Genomic DNA, 22,500 nt, shown 5'->3' with positions numbered 1-22,500 from the left:
CCATGGGAAGATGGATAGCACGGCCTACCTGGAGATTTTGGCCAAGAACCTCCGCTCCTCCATCAAGGATCTTAAGATGGGTCGTCATTTCATCTTCCAACAGACAACAACCCAAAAAACACAGCCAAGAAAACCAAGGCCTGGTTCAAGAGGGAAAAAAAAAATCAAGGTGTTGCAGTGGCCTAGTCAGTCTCCTGACCTTAACCCAATTGAAAACTTGTGGAAGGAGCTCAAGATTAAAGTACACATGAGATACCCAAAGAACCTAGATAACTTGGACAAGATCTGCATGGAGGAGTGGGCCAAGATAACTCCAGAGATCTGTGCCGGCCTGATCAGGTCTTATAAAAAAGACAATTATTAGCTGTAATTGCAAACAAGGGTTATTCCACAAAATATTAAACCTAGGGGTTGAATAATAATTGACCCACACTTTTATGTTGAAAATTTATTAAAATTTAACTGAGCAACATAACTTGTTGGTTTGTAAGATTTATGCATCTGTTAATAAATCCTGCTCTTGTTTGAAGTTTGCAGGCTCTAACTTATTTGCATCTTATCAAACCTGCTAAATCTGCAGGGGGTTGAAGACTACTTGTAGGCACTGTATACCCCTTGGGGTTTCTCGAGATGAATACATTTTTTAGAAAATAAAGGTAACTAGGAATCATTGGCATACGCAATATTTTACATATATCAATAAATGGTAACTGGTTTTGGTCTAAAACAATGGCTGTCCTCACTGTAAACTTCTTAAAGGGGTTCTTCATTCCAGGAAGAAAAGTCTACAGTAACTCTGTTACTGGCAAATCATGACCGTATGAGATGCGCACACTGCGACAATTCCCCTGTATTTTTCATGTGGATGGGTGGTCTCCTGACCGAATGTATGTCGTTCGCATTGTTGATTATTCTCACCCAGCTTCTTCCAATAAAAAAAAAAAAAAGAGCAGAGTAATGCAAGAGTTTTTGTGGCTCATAATTGCAATGATGGAAATTGTAAACATGCAGACACATGACCACACATCCACATAGGGAATACATGGAATCATGACAGTATGCATATTGCACAGCGTCATAATTTGGTACTCTGCAGTCACACAAAGTTAGCTTTTTTGAGGGGGGGGGGGAGATACTGGATTTATTTTTGGCCCAGGAGTCAAACTTAACTGACTGTGTGTAGTGGTAAAAGGTTTTTCAAAGCTGGGAAAAAAAAAAACAAAAAAAAAAAAAAACACTATAACAACTCAGGCGACAACATACGGAAATTCCAGAAATTTGAAGAAGCATAAGGGTACGTGCACACTAAGTTTTTCCTGCAGACATTTCTGCTGCAACTACTCAAGTGTTCGGAAGGAAAACACAGCATAAAATACACGTTTTCTTGCGTTTTTTCACCAGACACGTTTTTTCGTGTATTCTTTAGAAGAGGTGGAAAAGAAAAAAAAAAAAAAAACAAAAAAAAACAAAAAAAAAAAAACAACACAACATGCTACAGAACTGTAACAGACTCAAATTTGCAAGGAAAAAATAAGTATCGTGTGCATGAGAATTAAGGAATCATTCATTTTGCTGGTAGTAGGAAATTTTTGGGGTTTTGTGGCAAAACTGCATGAAAAAAAAACAAACAAACACAAAAATGCAGCAAATAGTTAGCGTGTGCACATACCCTTAGGAATTTTCATCAGTTTTCTCATGGTATAGCTTGTTATCTTTGTTACAAGCACATATGCAGATAATCACTGCAAATCTTTCCTTTAAAGATGCATGAATTCTCTTGTTCTACGGTGTCGGCTCGGTAATGACAGCAGTCACATGCAGTAGCTGCTCTATTGTAAATTACTCCATTGTTCTAGCTCCACAGGACCACACATGGAACTTGTCTGAACATTAGCTGCGTGGAGAACAGAAAAATCACGTTATGCCTTGTGTGTCCATTGTGCAGAAATAAGTGAATATCAAAAGCTTCTATTAAACATTTAAAAGGGGTATTCCCATCTCCAAGATCCTATCCCAATATGTAGTAGATGTAATAATAATAATAATAATAATAATAATAATAATAATAATAATAATAATAAGATTAGCAAATACAATGTAGTATAGTTCTTCTGATAAGCTATGTCACTAAAGGCCCAGTCACACTAAACAACTTACCAGCGATCCCAACAACGATACAACCGGATAGGGATCGCTGGTAAGTTGCTAGGAGGTCGCTGGTGAGATGTCACACTGCGACTCTCCAGCGATCCCACCAGCAACCTGACCTGGCAGGGATCGCTGGAGCGTCGCTACACGTGGAAGCGATGCTGTGCTTGGTAACTAAGGTAAATATCGGGTAACCAACCCGATAATTACCTTGGTTACCAGCGCACACCGCTTAGCGCTGGCTCCCTGCACACCTAGCCACAGTACACATCGGGTTAACTACCCGATGTGTACTCTGCTACGTGTGCAGGAGCCGGCTTCTGCGGACACTGGTAACTACGGTAAACAGCGGGTAACCAAGAAGCCCTTACATTGGTTACCCGATATTTACCTTCGTTACCAGCGTCCGCCGCTCTCACACTGCCAGTGCCGGCTCCCTGTTCCCTGCACTCCTAGCCACAGTACACATTGGGTTAATTACCCGATATGTACTCCAGCTACGTGTGCAGTAAGCAGGAGCCGGCACTGACAGCTGAGAGCGGCGGACGCTGGTATCGAAAGTAAATATCGGGTAACCAAGGGAAGGGCTTCTTGGTTACCCGATGTTTACCGTGGTTACCAGCGTCCGCAGAAGCCGGCTCCTGCTGCCTGCACATTCAGTTGTTGCTCTGTCGCTGTCACACACAGCGATGTGCGCTTCACAGCGGGAGAGCAACAACTAAAAAATGGTCCAGGACATTCAGCAACAACCGGCGACCTCACAGCAGGGGCCAGGTTGTTGCTGGATGTCACACACAGCGACATCGCTAGCAAGTTGTGCCTCAGCAGCGATGTTGCTAGCGATGTTGCTTAGTGTGACGGGGCCTTTACCTCATGTTCAGGGCATTGCAGGACTTTGGGTATCCATGGTTATATTATGACCACTATCAACTGTGAATATATGCATGGTCATAAAAATGGATACCTAAGGTCCTGCAACGCCCTGAACATGAGCTAAGAGACATCGTGAATCCGAAGAACTATACTACATTTCTAATTGGAGGCATGTGCTAATAATAATAATAAATAATAATAATACACTTATTGGATATTTAGATAGGATTTTGGAGATGGGAATACCCCTTAAAAAAAAAAAAAAAAAAAAAAATCTCAGCACTTTTTTTACAAAACAAAGTAGTGTTATAGGAGACAAATGCATATACAGCTAACAAAAATAATCCTTTTTGTTCCCAAGTTCTGAGAAATCTAGTGTAGAAGCCTTATGTAAATCAGATTAGAAGTGCACAGGGGGTGTGTCAGTGAATTTAGAGGCATCTTTCCTAGTGCACAGACACGCCCCCAGTGCATTGACAAGCTAATCTGCATATGGCTTCTATATTAGATTTCTCAGAACGGGGGAACAAAAAGGATAAATTTGTATTAGGGGATAAGGGCCTATACAGCTACGACACTGCTTCCTAAAGTAAAAATGTGCTGATGTTTTCTTTAATTGTTTCATAGAAGCTTATTGATATTCACTTGTTCCCACACAGTAGATACACGAGGTATGACGTGATGGCAAATCGGATCGAAACAAAAAAATGGTATCATTTTTATTGGAGGGGGGGACAAATGTCTATCTTAAAAAAAAAAGCATTTCTAAAGATCCTTTATAATATGCTAATGAGGCCAGGGACTAATCGCAGGGGTATTATATGTACCCCGACTAGTCCGCCCTCTTAGCATGTTAGCACACCCACAGGGGCGTACTAATATGATAAGAGGGCGAACTAGTCGGGGGACATATTACCCTTGCGACTAGTCCCTGGCCTCATTAGCATATTATAACGAATCTTTAGAAATATTTTTTTTAATTTCTCTTTATTTATGCTTCGATACAGAGACGGTTAGGCAGGGATTAGCAATATGCACCCGGAACTGCTCGTGGTACTGGATGCATATTGCACCTGACAGGTTCCCTTTAAGTAAAAATACTAAAGATTATACAAGGATATAACAATGGTCTGCACTCAGTTTAAAGAGGATGGCGGTGCACGTGAAAAAAGGGCGATGCCCTGAAGTCATATGATAATGAATTCACTGCACTCTCGTGTCCTGTACGAGATTCAAATAGCAACAGCGCTGCTGCGCTTGCAAAACATATCTATACCCATTTTCCATATAGTTCAGTGCTTCAGTGCACATCATCCTTCACCCTTCAGTCACCTACTATACAGCGACTTGACTAAGACCCAGGCGGGTCGAAACATCCTTGGATGTTGCTTGATCACTTGATTTAAATAAATGATTTTTCACCTTCTTGCAAATGTACAAATTGAGTGCAGTGAATTCATTATCAAAAGATTATACAAGGGCATAAAAGTGGTATTCTGACCACACAGAAAAAAACAACAAAAAAAATACAAAAAAAAACAAAAAAAAACAAAACACAGTTTTCTCATAGGAACCATAAAATGCAGAAGCAAAGCCAATTCCATCCAGTCGTCATCGAACTACCTGTTGAGGAGTATACAGTATAATGTGAAGTTGGTCATATCTCCATTGTCTAGTCTGATATGATGTTTGGGGGTCTGGAATACCAATTTCAGGTAAAATGACACAAGACACCTTTGTGTTAGTAATAAAGAGCTACGGCATACTGTATCAATTTGCAAATATATTCAGCATTTGGCCAAAAGCGTTCTTGACCACAACGGGTTTTGCAAACTTTCCCGAACTTCCAATCACTCGGGCCAGAATAACAAGAAGTCAAGTTACCTGCCAGTTTGCTTTCCGAGTACAACAGAAAACCAAAGTGCCCAGAGGAAACCCACACAAACTCCGGGACAACACACAAACTGCGTCCAGATGTTGCTTTGGCGAGATTTGAACCCATGGCCCCAGAATAAATAAAATATGTATATGTGGACCATCAGCTTCAAGGCAGAGGCAAATAAGAGCAAACTATAGTATTAAAAATAAAAAAAAACACACAAAGCACAATCTATGTATAAAATAAAGGGGAAAAAAAGTAATTAAAAGAAGCCGTACAACCTCCTTACACATCTACAGGCAGGAATGTAGCACGGCCCCCAATGGTTTGAAAAAAGGCTAAATTGGAAAGACCATGCATTCCACACTCGGATTATTTCCTCTGAATAAAAATGTAGATTTCTATCTGCAAACCAGCATATTTTACTATGCTTTCATGCAATGCATTTCACCAAGGCCGGTGGTCTGTCAGACGGACAAGTGCATACCCCATATTCCACATTGTCGGTGCAATAAAAACATTTTAAAGCTGTAGGCAAGGAAAATAAAACCCAATATCGGCATAAAGAGATTGGTTCCATTTTATACTGAAAATTTTGTAACAAACAATTTAAAGGTCATCATCATGTTAAAAAGGGGTTTTATGACATTTACATATATCCAATATAATAGAGAGAGATAGAGATAGAGATATATAGAGATAGAGATATATAGATATGTGTGTGTGTGTGTGTGTGTGTGTGTGTGTGTGTGTGTGTGTGTGTGTGTGTGTGTATTTGCATGGACAGATGTAGGTGGATAATTAGATCTAAATATCTAATTATCTATCTTTTTCTATCTCCATACAAATACACACTAAAGATTGTACATTACCATTGACTAATTAGTTTAAATTCTACTTCAGGTTTGAGGAATCACGGTTTCTGTGACGCAGTAGCGATCCCGTTAGCGATCTTGTTATGTGTGACACCTACCAGCGATCAGGCCCCTGCTGTGAGGTCGCCGGTCGTTGCTGAATGGTCCAGGTCATTTTCTTCAAAGGCGACGTCCTCCTGGGCAGGACACATCGCTGTGTTTGACACTATGTGACAGGGTCACAGTGACTGCTGAGATCGTTATACAGGTCGCTACTGCGACCTGTATTGTTCCTGCATCGCTGGTAAGATCTGACTGTGTGACATCTCACCTGCGACCTCCCAGCGACTTACCTGCGATCCCTATCAGGTCGCATCGTTTTCGGGATCGCTGGTAAGTCGTTGTGTGTGACTGGGCCTTAAGTTATCATGTCACAGTAAACTATATAACGGATATAGTGTGCACCAAAAAAAAAAAATGGAAAAACCCCATCCGCCCCACGGAAGTGATCAGTTTATGGCTGTCTGCATATGGGCGGTGGAGACCTCAACTGCGCAATCAGTGACTTCCATTGGGGTTCAGGTCAATTCCCAGGTCCCAAACCGAACTTTATCTAAAGTCCGGATTAAGCCGCTAAACTGAACTTCCACGGGTCTCCTCATCTCGCTTAGTACTCATTATATATCTGAAGAAGTCTGACCTCAAGTTGGAATGTGGAAAAATAGAAATGGAAGACTGGAGACAAAAAAATGGAGAGTTGGAGATGAAGTCAGAATCCAATGCTTATGAATATTATAGTATTTCACCTGCTAGGACAAAATAATATATTATATATGATCAAAGCCAATATCTATATAAAACACACAGGAGTAGAACAAAATGGTCAGGTTATGGGAACAAACTTTTTGGGCTGGAGAACATCAATACGAATAATAGAATACTTACATCATAAGCCTCTTTTCGCAGTCCTTTACTGCTCCTCAGCCAACTTCTACTCAGTTCACTCAGTTCAGGGATGGGCTGAACTTTTAGCCTTACTGTATCTCCAGATTGGCGGATCATCTCTACAATTTCATCACGAGATTTATTCTCCACATTACGACCATTTATTTCAACCAGTCGGTCACCGGGTACCAACCCCAAAGCGAGATCTTTAGTGCCAGCACCAGGTTCTGCAAAGTGGACAACCCTCCTGTATACCTGCCCATCAGGTGCCCTATCCAACATGGTTGTCCTACGTAACGAGAAGCCAAAATCTCCAGTGTTTCTCCTTTGTAGCACCAATTCTCTTGGCACAGGTGCCTGTGGTGGAAGCACAGAAGGTAACCTCAAATCAGCCGGAAAGGTTTTTGCAACTACTTCCGGAATGTTGACAATCGGTGGAGTATTGCTTGGCGGGACTACCTGCACTGAAGGCACAGAGTATTTATTAATCTGACCATCAAAAGCTCTGATTTCGACCTGTGGAGAAGGAGCGGCAGAGTTTTCAGATGGGGTAGAGGTTTCAGATTGACTCTCGTCTTTGCTCTTCTGGGAGAAGGAGAATCGTTTGACCATCTGCGCCATCCCAGTAGAATTCTGCTTGGCCAGAGAGCCAAACTTAGCAGCTCGCTGGAGAACACTACCTTTGAAGTTGTTTTCCTCAGTCTTCAAGTCATCACTGGAGCTGGCAGTACTGAGATGGCCAGAGTCGTACAGAGCGCTACCTCTATTACTGACATTGTCCGAGTCGATGTCAGTGAGGTTAAGTTCGGAGCTACTAGCTACCTTAATTGGTATAGGATTAGATATTTCCAGTTTGGTCTTGGAGTCCCTCTTTGAGGAACGATTAAGATTAAAAAAGCCCCTCCTCATGCTCATCTCCTCAAGACTCTTTAGCTCAGCTGCAGACATTCTTTCCTTCTTTTCTTTCTTTTTGTCCTTTTTGACTCCATCTCGGTCCTTATCCTTTTTCATTAGGTTGAACATGTTGGGATATATTTATGATGCAGTTTTCGCAACGTGCTCCGTAGTGGGGCTCAAAGTATTCTTGTCTCTTCTTGTCTCGTGTTTCTCAAAACCTCATAGATAAATATTTCACTGAAAAGAAGAAGAGAGGACACAATGAGATAATAAAGAATTACTTCATGGAAGACACAAGACACTAGAAAGGAAAAAAAAAAGCTGAAACAGAAATACAGGATTTCTATTGTACATTCAGAGAATTTGACACTTTGCATTTATGAATCCATCAGTATCTATTCCACAAGGCCATGAGTTCCAAGAAGTTACAAATAAAACAATATTTAATGTACTACATACATACGAGCAATGCCAAAGACATTTTTTGTATCACGTAAGCAACTAAAACAATATTTGATTTAAAAAGTATACACGTGTGCAGGACATCCAATGTAAGGCAGAGGCCACACGAGGATTTGTGCGAGTGCTCACATGACACTCGGCACACGCTCGCAGCACAGCGGGAGGCGAGTGTCATGCGACTGTGGTCAGATCGTGCGATCAGACCACAGTTGCGGAGGGGGGGGATTTGTCTCCCCATCTCCTCCGTTGCTGGCTGATGCGAGAATCGCACTGCTCTCGCGTTACTCCGGTGTAATGCGAGTGCAGTGCGAGGTTTCTCTCGCACCATAGACTTGCATGGGTGAGAGTGGAACAGGATCGCATTCCACTCGCAGCATGCTGCGACTGTTTTCTCGGTCCGATTAGGGCTGAGAAAATAAATCGCTCATGGGAGCGGCGCCATAAAGTAATATTGGTAAGTAATATTCCACTCGCATGGTTTTTCTCGCCGTGTGTCCTGGGCCTTAAGAAACTACTGTGTAGAAAACAGTTTACTTAAATCCCATCAGGGACCTTTTCATTAATAAAGGGGTTTTCTGTTAATATTGGGACTTTCTATAGAGATGTGCGGATTGATTCTGAGCCATCGATCACGTCAATGTGACGCTTATGAATTGCTTATCTTCCAGTATCTTCATCCCGTATTTTGATCAGTCAAGGCTTGCTGCAACGTCATTCCCTGTGGCAAGAGACTACGAACAGGCAGAAGGACCGGAGTACTGCAAATCAATCTGCCCAACTCTAGGCTAGGTTAGGGATGCTTGTCGCGCATCGAGAGGAGTTACCAAAAACAGTGTTTTGATCTATAGGACCAATCATATTCCTAATTACACCAATAACCCAATGATTTGAATGTGAGCACTGTAACGTTTCATTTCTCCTGTGGGGGTGCTGTAGATAAAAAGTTACTTCCTAGAGATCACAGAAGATTCAAGGAACTCATCAGCTATTGTCAAGGGACCAGTCAAACATTTGTGAAAGAAATATATTTTATAGCTGGAACCACAATCTGTAAATGTTTTGGATCTGCAGGAGACTCCATCCAGTGACAACTTGAATCTTCGTTCAGGGTTCATGGTACCTCATTGTAATATATAATATTGTAAAAATAAAAAAATACAGCCATCAAGACCAGCTCTCATGTCCTAGTATATGGTAAAAATGCAGTATTTAGACTGAGATATCTATCATAAGTTATAGACTAGTACAAAGAAAATGATAACAGCCTACTAGACTGGATATCTGAAAAACATGGTGGCTTTCCTCCTGAAACAGTGGTAACGCTGTTCATGGGTTCTCTGTGGCAAGACGGTTCAGTCCTATTCTAGTTAAAGAGTAGCAGTATTTATCCAAAAGGTATATGAGCAATTTAAAGGGATTGATCCCTTCTGTTATCGCTAGGATAGGTCATCAAATAAGATCAGTGGAAGTGTAAAGGTGGTGTCACACACAGCGACGACGACAACGACGTTGCTGCTACGTCACCATTTTCTGTGACGTTGCAGCGACGTCCCGTCGCTGTCGCTGTGTGTGACATCCAGCAACGACCTGGCCCCTGCTGTGAGGTCGTTGCTGAATGTCCTGCTTCATTTTTTCGTCGTCGCTCTCCCGCTGTGAATCACACATCGCTGTGTGTGACAGCGAGAGAGCGACGAAATGAAGCGAGCAGGGAGCAGGAGCCGGCATCTGGGGAAAGCTGTAACCACTGTAAACATCGGGTAACCAAGGGAAGACCTTTCCCTGGTTACCCGATATTTAGCTGTAACCAGGGGATATTTACCTTCGTTACCAGCCTCCGCCGCTCTCACGCTGCCTGTGCTGCCGGCTCCTGCTCTCTGCACATGTAGCTGCAGTACGCATCGGGTAATTAACCCTATGTGTACTGTAGCTAGGAGAGCAAGGAGCCAGCGCTAAGCAGTGTGCGCGGCTCCCTGCTCTCTGCACATGTAGCGACGTTATGATCGCTGCTGCGTCGCTGTGTTTGACAGCTAAGCAGCGATCATAACAGCGACTTACAAGGTCGCTGCTACGTCACAGAAAATGGTGACGTAACAGCGATGTCGTTGTCGCTGTCGCTATGTGTGAACCCAGCTTAACACCAATCATTGTCAACTATTTCCATATCATTATGTAGGCGCTGATCTTCTGTTCCCAGCAGCAACCATTAAATAGTATGAAGAAGCGTTTGTGTTTTGCGCTTTATTCTGTTAACATCCGGCAGCTTTCGGAGCCGCTAGCAGTTTACTGGTGATAATATCAGATTGGTGGAGGTCTGACAACTTAACCACAGTATAGATCATCAATATCATAGCAGTGAAAAAACCCCTTTAAGATCTGAATGTCATGAAAATATGCATAACGATACCAAACAGAACAGTTGGGGATAGCCTATAGATTGCAGAACTAGAGGAGTCACTATAATAGAAGACCGGTATTAGTTTCAAACCCAGGTTCTGGTGCCTAGAGAATGCCAAAAATATTGTCTGCCACCTAAGAACTCACTGGTGTCATAAAAAGGGGCATGTACTGTATGTGGGTGAAATTTAACATGCAGAAGCCTTTGGACAATGTGCCATCAATTTCACTTGTGAAGAGTAAAAATTTAAAAAATATAAATGAAATAAAAAAAAAATATCATCAATAGATCTACCTCACACGTTAACCATGTGCAAAATCCCAACATCCCATGCAAATGAACAGATGCCGTATGCTTATGGCTTCGTGCACAGAGAACTAGGGTAGTAGCTATAGATGCAGATGTAGAAGTCACATCCAGGACCCAATAGATACAGTCCAGAAGCCTCCTCTTTGGAAAAAAAGGCATCAGTTTTAGATGGGATGTGTGGTTCTGTGAAAAAAAAAAACAAACCCTGTACTAAATGAATACATTAACTAGAGGCCCACGTCTGTCCACAAGCCCTCCACTAGCCGGTCATTTGCACGAAAACAAGTCGCCAGCATTTACAGAACATGCAAATCCACCAGTGGTGCCTCGTACTAGATCCATACAGAGAGGCTCCATCACTAGATGTAAAGCTGCCGTATCCGTACAGACCAACTTCAATATATCCATATAATTCTATACATATTATAAGATGGGAGCACTGAGTTTAACCATGGACTTAGGTTTGTATATCGGTCACCAGGTGATTATTTTACCAAACCTTTCCTCCAACAGATCAGACTCATAGGGGTGGATTCTCGGCTGACCTTTGAGCAGGGTGTTCCCAGCCACAAGCACAATTCAGCACTTGCGCCCCCTTCACGGTGTATTTCATATTACACACAGATTACAGAAATCAATATTAATGCCTACATAGGTCAGATCTATTTCCTTAACGCAGTTGTTAACACAGGCTTTCCACGTGTTCACTGAATAAACGGGAAATTATACAAAGTGAATGATGGTCACCTGCAAGTCACAAGAGCATAGAACGCATGGTTTTTATCAGGCTAGGCCATGCAAGTATTGCACTGGTGTTTGGATTTTGTAGATTTACCTTCCAAGCCAGGAACTCTGCAATATACTGTAAAAAGCAGAGAAGGACAATGCTCACACTATGCAGAATACAGGAGTAAGGCCTCAGCCACACGCCGAGAAAATCGGTGCGAGTGGAGTGCGATAAAACATCACATTCCACTCGGACCAATTTTAGCCTGTGTGTCATCGCACATGAGCTAAATCGGACCGAGAAAACAATCGCAGCATGCTGCGGCTGTAATGTGAGACCCTTTCTCTTGCACACATTCAAGTGTATGGGGCGAGAGAAGAATCGCACTGCACTTGCGGTACACCGGTGTACCACGAGTGCAGAGCGAGAACCACAATAGCTGCCTAAGGAGGAGAGAGGGAGAGAAATCCCTCCCTCCCCTACTCAGTGTCGGCCCACCCCCAGCAGCTGAGGTCCGCTCGCACAGTCAGACCTCAGTCGCAGGGACACTCTTATGACACTCAGCTCTGCTGTGCTGCCAGCGTGAGCCGAGTGTCATGCGAGGATCGCACTAGTGCTCCGTGTGGCCCCGGCCTAATGCTGGAAATTGCGCACATAGGTCCAGTAATCATCCGTTACAAAAGGACCCAGCAGTAATCAGTTGTCAAAATTTCTGCAAACTCAAGTTTGTCCTTTTTAAATTTGATATTAGTTGAATTCAATTTTTTTTATTTTTTTTTTTTAACATTAGAGTCTATGGAAACCGGATCCATAGACTGCTCTTTAACTATCCATTTTTCTTTCATTTGCAAGGCTACGTTCCCACGATCAGGATCAGTGGAGTTGGATGCTGAAGAATTTATGCACCATATCTGCACCTTGGTTAACTTGCATTTTTATCATTGTGTTCTTGTGTCCGTTTTGACGCTGCATTTTTATTTGCGTTTGACACTTTTTTTTGTCTCCGTTTGGTGTGTCATTCTTTAAATAAACCAGTTTTGTTTTTTGAAACTCACTGGTATTGGCATCATTCGGTGTGAATTAACAGCATTTTTAGTGCATTTCCTCCAGGTAAGTGCAACAAAAATGCAAGTAAATCTTTTTTCTGCATCTAATTAAAAATCTAGGGGGAAACTCTGCTAAAAAAACAAACAAACAAACAAAACAAACAGGGTTCTCTGCAAGAGAAATTGACATGCCGCAGTTTGGTAAAATGCACCGCAGGTCAGTTTACATAGCGTAAAGAAAAAAAAAAAAAAAAAAAAAAAAAAAAGCACAGTGGGCAGGAGAAGACTTCTATGAATCCCATCCTCTGTGCTTGCACTGTAAAACGCAGTGTTTAGAACGCAACGAAAATATGAAGTGTTCGTAACACAAGTAACATCTGCTAGTCGGACTGTAACCTAAATGATCAGTTTTTTGCTTTGGATCAGTTTCAAATGGTAAAGAAATAGCAATCAGTTAAATCAATTTTCCATGTTAAAAAAAAAAAAAACAAAACAAAAATAAAAAAAAAAAGTGTTTAAAATGTAAAAAAAAAAAATTGATCTGGCAAAAATCAATTATTTAAACATAGACATAAAAGTTATGGTTTGCAGAACTTTTTTTGCCAAAAAATTGCTGCTGGATCTATTCTAACAGATTAGTGGACATGACCTCAGCCTTGGAAGGGCTTAAAAAGGGATATTCCCATTTCCAAGATCCTATGCCAATATGTAGTAGGTGTAATAATATTAGCAAATACTTCCATAGTTCTTCTGATATGGCCATATCCCTTACCTCATGTGCAGGGCATTGCAACGTAGGTGTCCACGGTTATGACCACGAGCAACTAACTGACACTATTAGTGGACGTAACCATGGCTACCTAAGCTGCCATGCCCTGCACATGAGGTAAGACACATGGCTATATCAGGAGAACTACACTATATTACTAATTGGAGGTATTTGGTAATTTTATTACATGTACTATACACTGTGTCCACCCATATCCTGTCCACTGCTATTAACTTGAGAACGGCGACAGCTATAGGCATAGAAGTGGCCTACAGTTTTTTAATTCACTTTTTTTCCTCTATCTCGTTCCATTTTCGAGATAAAAATCCTAACTCCGTTGTTTTCCACCAGGTGGCGCTATAGGTGGTTTCATTGCGTAGCGCATGGCTACTTTACTATACCTAGACACTACTTCTATGCCTATAGCTGCCCCCATTCTCAACTTAATGGCGGTGGATAGGATATGGGTGGACACACTGTATATTGAGATATCTTGGAGATGGGAATACCTCTTTAAGTAAATGTCAGAGGGGTAAACTGCAATTGATATGGAAAATATCACTTATTGCTGAAAGTGTAAAAGGGGTCAAAAGCTAAGCGCCAATTCAGGGACACAGAACTTAATGGGCTCTCATCATTGTATAGCTGACACAGAAGGAAACTGGGAAATTCTGGCCTAAAAGGCTTGTGTAGAAATTGTACTCTTAAAACACCCAAAGGAAGAATGTTTGTATGAACAAAGGTAACAAAATTCAGAAGGACTAAGGGCAACCAGAAAATAACTAAATATTCAGAACAGGTTCTAACCATTTACTGTCTAGACTGAGACAAGGCAAGAAAAACTGAAAATCAGTCTGTGACATGAAATCCTACCCAGGTGATCAAGTTACCTATTCTTTCTATTGCACAACAAAAAGACAAGGTTCAGTAACAAGATCTTACAATAATAAAGACAACAGTAACACGGCTACACAGTACATATGGTTTTCACTGGAATTAGATAATTTGTCATTGTACACAGTACGGGACAGAAAGCGGATATCTAATATTGGGTCTCCCTACATGTCCCGTGTAGGTAGTGTGCCGACATTGACCACGCTCTTCAGGCAAGATTATAGTGGCACATGACTAACCTAGGGAGAACTGATTATTGGGGTTGTCCAAAATAAATTAAAAAAAAATATAAGTCCCGGAAAGGTGGACAATTCCTATAACTATGGTACATGTCGTGTGAGGTCAAAAGTCTGAAGACTCGTTTTCATGGTGGAGATAAAAGTAGCATGGGGGATCAAAACTTATTGCTTTCTATTGAATCCCCACAGTGAAATCACTGCAGCACCACTACTATCCCGGCCTCTATGAAGGGTGATCCAATAGTCAAAGGTTTTCAGGACCAAAACCATTGGCAAAAACTGGATCCATGAAAGAACGTTCATCGATTCTAAAACAGATCCCATAAGACGTCCAGAGCCACACAAGTTACATAAAGAGTCACAACGACATGGCATGCACACTCAGTGAGTAAATATTAAGACGAGGTGTTCCTACTTACTCCTCCGCGTCACATTCCTGTCCACAAAGAGGTAAATAAGAGCACACCTCCAAGAAAGGTCCGATAGTAAATGCATTAAGGTTCCAAGACCCAAGAAATGTCCGATAGTAAACACATTAAGGTTCCAAGACCCATAAATCATCTCTTCCTAGCACATCGATGGAGGCTTGTGATGTGCCAGGCAGGACCACCAGCCGGGCTTTGTTCCCAGGAAAACCCCTCCCCTACTCCTCAAAGCTTCCTATTCTATTTAGGGGCTTTTTTTTGCTTCTGAATGTGCAGAATTTGACTAGCAAACCCTGATTCATCACAACCGGTGTCCTTATTCCGCATTAAGGACCTATATCGTTCCTCAGGTGGAGACAACCAACACTATTCTTCTTCCTACTTTTTTTTATGAGGTTTGTTCAGAACTTAACACCATCTCAATTATTCATGAAAGAAAGCAGCCGGCGAGTAGTAACAAAAGCATCCGACACAAAGGGGACGTGCACAGCCACAGACCTGTCAGTTCTAGAAAGCTGGGCTTGTGCTCTCCAGACCTCAGCAAACAAAAAAAAAAAAAACAGACGTGAAGCTCCAAGCACCGAGGAGTAGAGGGTGCGCTGCTCAGCAGAAGATCATGAAGTTACGTTTTCCCATATCAAGTTATTTCCATTCCATTAGGGATCAGTACCCACATTTAGCATGGAAACAACCCAAGTCACCCACAGGAGTGGACACCGACGGATGAGGGCCCTTGTGCAAGAACAATAGTCCAATAGCCCATTCACAATCCCACCTGCTTTGGAGATAAATGTGGGCCTCATTCCAGTGGGGCCACAGATTGAACCAACGGTATTGTCCACCCCGGTCAACATCACAAGACAGGCAAAGACCAAAACACATCCAGGTACCAGTAGGAAAGGAGAGGCGTTACCTGAGCACTGAGGAAAGGTCTGAGTTGTGCCCCTCGTTGTGCTTTTATGGAACGTATATGGGCTCCTGTATTGGGGCGTAGAAAGCTATTGTCCTACTTTGTTAAGCAGGCAAAAACACAAAAGTACACACATGCTCAATATCGAATGCACGAGTCCATTAACAAAACCATTATATACTGAGGAACTATTTTTAGACCTAGAGTAATAAGGAACTAAGCCAATTGGGAAAAGCACGGAAGGATAATGTATAGTGTGTCAAGGTCCGAACGCCTGAGCAAACATGCAGGCTCTGAATCTACACACGCATCTATAAGAATTCAACCATAAAGTCCCACTTTTAGCCCACAAGCCACACTATGGCCTCAAAAGCTCCACATTTATAGGGCTAATATTGAAACCAAGGTTAGGGTTTATGCACCATGTACAGTATTTATCGCAGAAATCTGTCCAAAAATTCCAAATTAGAAACCCTTGGCCCAATCCACAGGGAGATTTACAAAACTGTTCCATGTGGTGATATTTTAGACAATGTATGAATGCGGCGTATAATCAACATTTAAACATGGAGACAATCTGACGTATCAATAATAAAATGAAGGTATCACAGAATTACAGATCATTTGTGTGGTCTACCTTTTAGTCTTTGGTCTACTGTATAGATTAGTGACCTACATAAAACTCACAAATTATATTATATATATATATATATATATATATATATATATATATATATATATATATATATATATATATATATATATATATATATATATATATATATATATATATATATATATATATAAAAAATTTATTTTTTTTAATTTTCTTTGCACATATACATCTAGCAAAGCTAAAATTAGTAATTTGGCATTTTTCACACTGGTCATGGTGGCTATTTTAGATTTACACTTCTTGTCCTTTTAGTAAAACGTTTTCAGCAGGCTCCTTATCATCAAAGCCAGGATTGGAATGACTGCAATGACTGATAACACAGAATTTACCAGTCACAATAGGTGATCACACCTGAACCTGCCCCCCCTCCCTTACTAGGTAGGACGTTTGCACCCGCGCATTAGTTGCTTCTCTACAAAACATATGATTATGACTTGTTCATTGTTGCTAATATACATGTGAATTTCCTGAACCAATAGGACGTTAAGACTATAAAAAAAAAAAAAAAAAAAATACCCACTGGCAAATGCAAATGTTGCAACATTTCTATATGCAGTATATTTTTTTCTATATACCGTAAATAGGATATGAGGTGGGTGAGGGGAGCATCAGCACAAAAAACATCATTTATCTGTCATTTTAAGGTGTACACACAAAAAACACACTTGCAAACAAGGCAAGGTAAACCAATACAGCATTATCTGGGTCTATCTTGTCAAGATGTTAATTGGTTTTCTCCCTTTTCAGAACTGGTCAACCATCTCTGTATGGGGGCTCCAGACTGCCTCCTCCAGACCGGCCTCTGCTAATTAATCATGTGATTTATGGTGGCCAAAATTATTACGGTGTATCCGTATGCTGCACCTTTGTGGTGACCACATAAATGCACGCTTTTGTTCCAAAAAACACACCCGTGCCAAAAACGCATACAAAAAAAAAAAAACAAAAAAAAAAAGCATGTGTTTATGATGCATTTTTGTCCAGTGCATTTTTCAAGTGAAATCTATTACCTGAGGGCTCAAAAATGCAGAAAAAAAATTGACATGATGTATCTTTGCGGTCATCACAAAGATGCAACCAAAAAAAGCTGCAACAGAAAAGCTGAAATCTCAGACTTTGGTCCAAAAACTGTTATTTCCTTCCCCAGCAATCGTGCACCCAAAACGTGGCCAACAAAAAAAACACAGCGTGCACATGAGGCCTTAGAAGAATGTCAACCCCCCCCAGCCAATTTCAGTAGAATAGGGCCGCCATCTATTCTAGTTGTCCCAATTCTCCATAGACAGTAGATTTTGCATGCAAGAAGGATCTGGAAATGGCATACTCCCCTATCCCCATTGGGAACACATTCAGCCTGCTGATATCTTAGGCTGGGCTCACATGTGCTAGTGTTTGCTCTAAATAGTGAACAAAAAATGATAGCCATGTCTGATGAGTGCACAACGACCACCACCAGAACCTGTCATATCCCAATTACAGTCTATACAGCTGCAATGAAGGTGTTCATTACGTCACCAAAAATATAACTACATGTCCAAAGTTTATTTATATCTTTCTAGATGGAATATGGGATTAATAGGAAATTTTTTTTTTTTTTTTTTTTTTTTTTTAAATGGAAAATTGAAATTTTGGGGTTCACTGCACATATTGCAATAGGGGGAATCTTTTCTCTTTGAAGAGACTGACAAACCAATCTGGCTGTCAGTGGTGAGGAGTCTTATAGCTCCATATTGCCATAGTCTTATTCCACAGCCTTAGGAACTCTGTATGGTTGGAGGTAGATATCTCATATCTGCCTTATTAATAATGCACACACTTCCTCCATTATCTATATAGTGGGCCTGAAAGGGAGAGCATAGTTGTCAGCATGTCAATCAGTACCTATGATTGTAAAGGGGCTGTCTACCCACCTAACATATATAGGCGATGGGCCCAATATTACTGTCCGCCAGGTAAAATGTTATTACTTAAGGGAAAGTGCAGGATCATAGCTGTCACTAAAGGACCTTTAAATCAACAGCTACCATGTTCTGTATTGTTGACTGAAAAGTTGTACTCTGGGGAGATAAAACATTCTTCCGTGGCCCCTGTACTCACACTATAAAGATGAGATGCCCAGTGCAGTTTTATTATCCTTACAATACCTATAATTTAGAGTGACAGGAGCTGCTCTCTGCTCCTTTTTTCTCACTTGTCATCTGTGTGCAATATATTTTTTTTCTCAACAGCTAATATTAATTTACACATATTTACAGTGTCTTATGCTACAGAATGGTAATGCATCTGTTTAAAAAAAAAAAAAAAAAAAACCCAACATATGGCACTAAGATGGTTGGTGTGTTATCAGATTTTTATCCCTTCCACTCAGATATACATAGGTGGGTCTCATCCAATTTCCACATCAACTTGAGGCATACTGCTTATTTCCCAAAGCCGAATACAGGCGGAGAATTTAAAAAAAAAAAAAAAAAAAAATCTAAAATAAAATTTAAAAAATTCTATACACACACACACACACACACACACACACACACACACACACACACACACACACACACACACACACCTTCATTGATTAACAGACTAAGGCTGCTTTCACACATCCGGTTTTTCCTGTGCGGCACAATCCGGCGCTTTGCAAAAAAACCGCAACCGTTTTTGGTTTTTTTGCCGCCCGTTGCGGGTTTTTTTTGCATAGACTTTCATTAGTGCCGGATTGTGCTGAATGGGCTTGCGTTTGGTTCGTTTTTGCCGCATGCGGCAGATTTAGCCGATGCGGCGGCCGGATGGAACGTTGCCTGGCACGTTTTTTTTGTCCGGCAAAAAAAAAAAAAAAAAACGCATTGCGACGTATCCGGTCGATGCGTCTAATGCATGCCTATGGACGCCGCATGCGGAAAACACCGCATCCGGTCGCCGCATGCGTTTTTTTCCACTGCGCATGCTCAGTAGCGTGTCGCAAGCGGCAAAAACCGGACGGGCCGCATGTCAAAAACTTATGCAAAGGATGCGGTTTTGTCGCCGCATCCGTTGCATAGGTTTTAGAGCCGGATTGGCCGGCTCTGCTAAAACCAGATGTGTGAAAGCAGCCTAAGATTGATCTGAGTGCAATCCTTTATTCTCTCGGATTGTACTCGTCCGTGTTATACGCTAGTGTGAGCAATTCCCAAGACAGAGCTTTTTGGGTTAAAGATTAACTATGGCTCAGAGCCATGTTCTACAAGGAAGGACTGAAACAATCTACACAAACCTGACTCTGTAGAATGCTTTGTGTCATCCAAACATCAGCCAACCCAGTGTTAGGTCCAAATACCAAGATCACTTCCCGTTCAGACCACAAAGAACATTGTTGGGGGGAGGGGGCTTCAGGAGAAATTTTTAACAAAATTCTTTTGGTTGTCATTTTTGGAACAAATATCACAAGTGCAGCAAAAGAAAAAGATTCAATGACATTGAGGTAATTGTAGCAAGGCAGAAATTTCATGGCGGATACAAGTGGATCGCTACATTTCAGCCCTGCAGATTTGGGAAGAAAAAAAAAAAAACCTAAACACAAAACCAGATACCAGTCATTGAACCTAGTGGGGGTTTTGGTACACACAACAATTTCATTTTTTATTACATTTTCTTAGGGGTTGATTAATGCTATATTTTGATAGACCAGACTGCAAAAGCTGTGACAATAGCGGTTTATTATTTCTTTATTAATGGTTAAAAAAAGGGAGTGATTCAAAGTTTTACATTTCATTGTAGAGTTGTACATGTATGTCATTTTGCACTAAAAGGGATGAAGAGTAGAACTCCATTCTGATAGAGGGGCAAAACATTCACTAATTTGGAGTCAAGTAGGGGAGCTGGTTTCTTTGTTCCATGCCGGAAGAGGCCAGCCTCCTCCCCAGGCCGGAAGAGGCCAGCCCCCTCCCCAGGCCGGAAGAGGCCAGCCCCCTCCCCAGGCCGGAAGAGGCCAGCCCCCTCCCCAAGCCGGAAGAGGCCAGCCCCCTCCCCAAGCCGGAAGAGGCCAGCCCCCTCCCCAAGCCGGAAGAGGCCAGCCCCCTCCCCAAGCCGGAAGAGGCCAGCCCCCTCCCCAAGCCGGAAGAGGCCAGCCCCCTCCCCAAGCCGGAAGAGGCCAGCCCCCTCCCCAAGCCGGAAGAGGCCAGCCCCCTCCCCAAGCCGGAAGAGGCCAGCCCCCTCCCCAAGCCGGAAGAGGCCAGCCCCCTCCCCAAGCCGGAAGAGGCCAGCCCCCTCCCCAAGCCGGAAGAGGCCAGCCCCCTCCCCAAGCCGGAAGAGGCCAGCCCCCTCCCCAAGCCGGAAGAGGCCAGCCCCCTCCCCAGGCCAGAGAAAGTTGCAGATTAAAATTAAAACATTTGGGATCATTTTGGACATTAGAATAATTGCGATCTGGTCAACTACAACCTTAGCATCTGATTACTGGTATTACGATCAATATCCAAACAGACAAGCATGTACCTGGGAAGGATTTCCTGCTTACTAGTAATGAGGCAACCAAACATTCTAGTACTTATTGGGTCTCATGCATAAAATATCACATTGTGTGACGGGCATCTTCAAAAGGCTGTAGAGAAGAACAGCACTGCTGCTTTCTTCTAAGAACAGCGCCACTCCAGTCTACAGGGTGTGTGTAGTGTTGAAGTTCAGCTCTATTTAAAGGGAACCGGTCATGTCAAATAACACTATTAACCTAAATGTATGGTAATCTGCGGTAAATATCGTTGTAAAACTGCCCGACCGCTGCAATGAAGAAATGAACATTATTCCTCCCAGAAGCCTTTGGCTTTCAGTCAGAGGCGCTAATGCTGCAATTTCAGTTCAAACTTAATACATAGTAAGCAGCAGCTGTAACAGTGCACTGGCACTGACTGACAGCCGGCTCAGCACTAACGCACTGCAGAATCAGCTGTCAGTCAGTGCCAGAGAGTGGTTACAGCTGCCACTTACTATATACTGAGCGGTAACTGTATCCTCTCCCTGCACTGTCTCTATGAAAAACTTCATTACCTCATAGTAGCGTGGCTTTCAGTGAGGCCACCGTAGAGTTTAGAACAATAGTAAAACCTGAAAATTAGCCCAGTAGCTACGGGTTAATAGTGGTTTTTGACATGACAGGTTCCCTTTATATGTATAGCGCTCAAACGCAAAAACACAGCAAGTAGACATGTGTGGCACTGTTTTTAGAAGAAAACAGCCACGCTTTCACAGCTCCTAAACCTTTAGGCCAGGGGTCACGTAAGCATATAGTATCTGATGCAAGGGCTAATGACACTCGGCACAAACAGTCACTGTGCTCCAATTCTCTCACATGGGAACATCAGATCACCAATGAGTCTCCATCTTATCCATGGCCTCTCTGCATATATAGGCCTGTACTCGGAGGTCATCAGAGTGCAGACAGATGTTCACACCAACCCATGGACTTGTATGGGTGCGCGTGATCCGAGATACACTGCCAATCGCAATTTCTTTTGCGAAACTGAAACATTCTCGGCAGCACATTGACCTTTGTAAATAGAAGTCATGTGTCTGAGAACAATGGCAGCCTGTGCCCACCAATCCAGTACTGATCGCTCAGTGCACATTATTTACTGGCGTCTGGCAGGGTAACAGGATATTAGACAATTGTAGATTAGTAAAATGTTTACTGATTGGCATTTTCTTTTAGTGCCACCAGTAGGTTTCATATAAACTGACCTTAAAGCCCCCAAATTGTCCCTCCAGTGAGAAAAATTTGGGAGGAAAATGAGGGGTGCGTCTTAAAATCCGAATGTAGCTCACCCGGGGGGGGTTGTGGAGAGGGGTCACAGGAAACCAGGGGAATGCTGTGCACTTTTGTGCCTGCAGGCAGTGAGGTCTGTGAGGCGGCGGGCAGTGAGGTATGTGCAGCGGCTCTGTTGTGTGGCGGGCAGTGAGGTCTGTGCAGCGGCTCTGTTGTGCGGCAGGCAGTGAGGTCTGTGCAGTGGCTCTGTTGTGCGGTGGGCAGTGAGGTCTGTGTAGCGGGCAGCAGCTCTGTTGTGCGGCGGGCAGTAAGGTACGAGCC

General features: G+C 42.3%; 1 protein-coding gene across 1 annotated transcript in view; it reads right to left on the bottom strand.

The window, feature by feature from the left end:
* MYO18A (myosin XVIIIA) overlaps positions 1-22,500 on the bottom strand; it is a 538,612-nt gene that overhangs the window by 473,100 nt on the left and 43,012 nt on the right. Inside the window, exon 2 of the mRNA XM_075333424.1 lies at positions 6,700-7,833. Coding sequence (XP_075189539.1) covers positions 6,700-7,722 — 1,023 coding nt within the window. The 5' untranslated portion in view covers positions 7,723-7,833. The remainder of the gene's footprint in view (positions 1-6,699; positions 7,834-22,500) is intronic.

This window comes from Anomaloglossus baeobatrachus, chromosome 2, assembly GCF_048569485.1.
Source record: "Anomaloglossus baeobatrachus isolate aAnoBae1 chromosome 2, aAnoBae1.hap1, whole genome shotgun sequence".
Lineage (NCBI taxonomy): Eukaryota > Metazoa > Chordata > Amphibia > Anura > Aromobatidae > Anomaloglossus > Anomaloglossus baeobatrachus.
The sequence above is the reverse complement of the archived record's forward strand: the minus strand, read 5'-3'. Positions and strand labels throughout refer to the sequence as shown.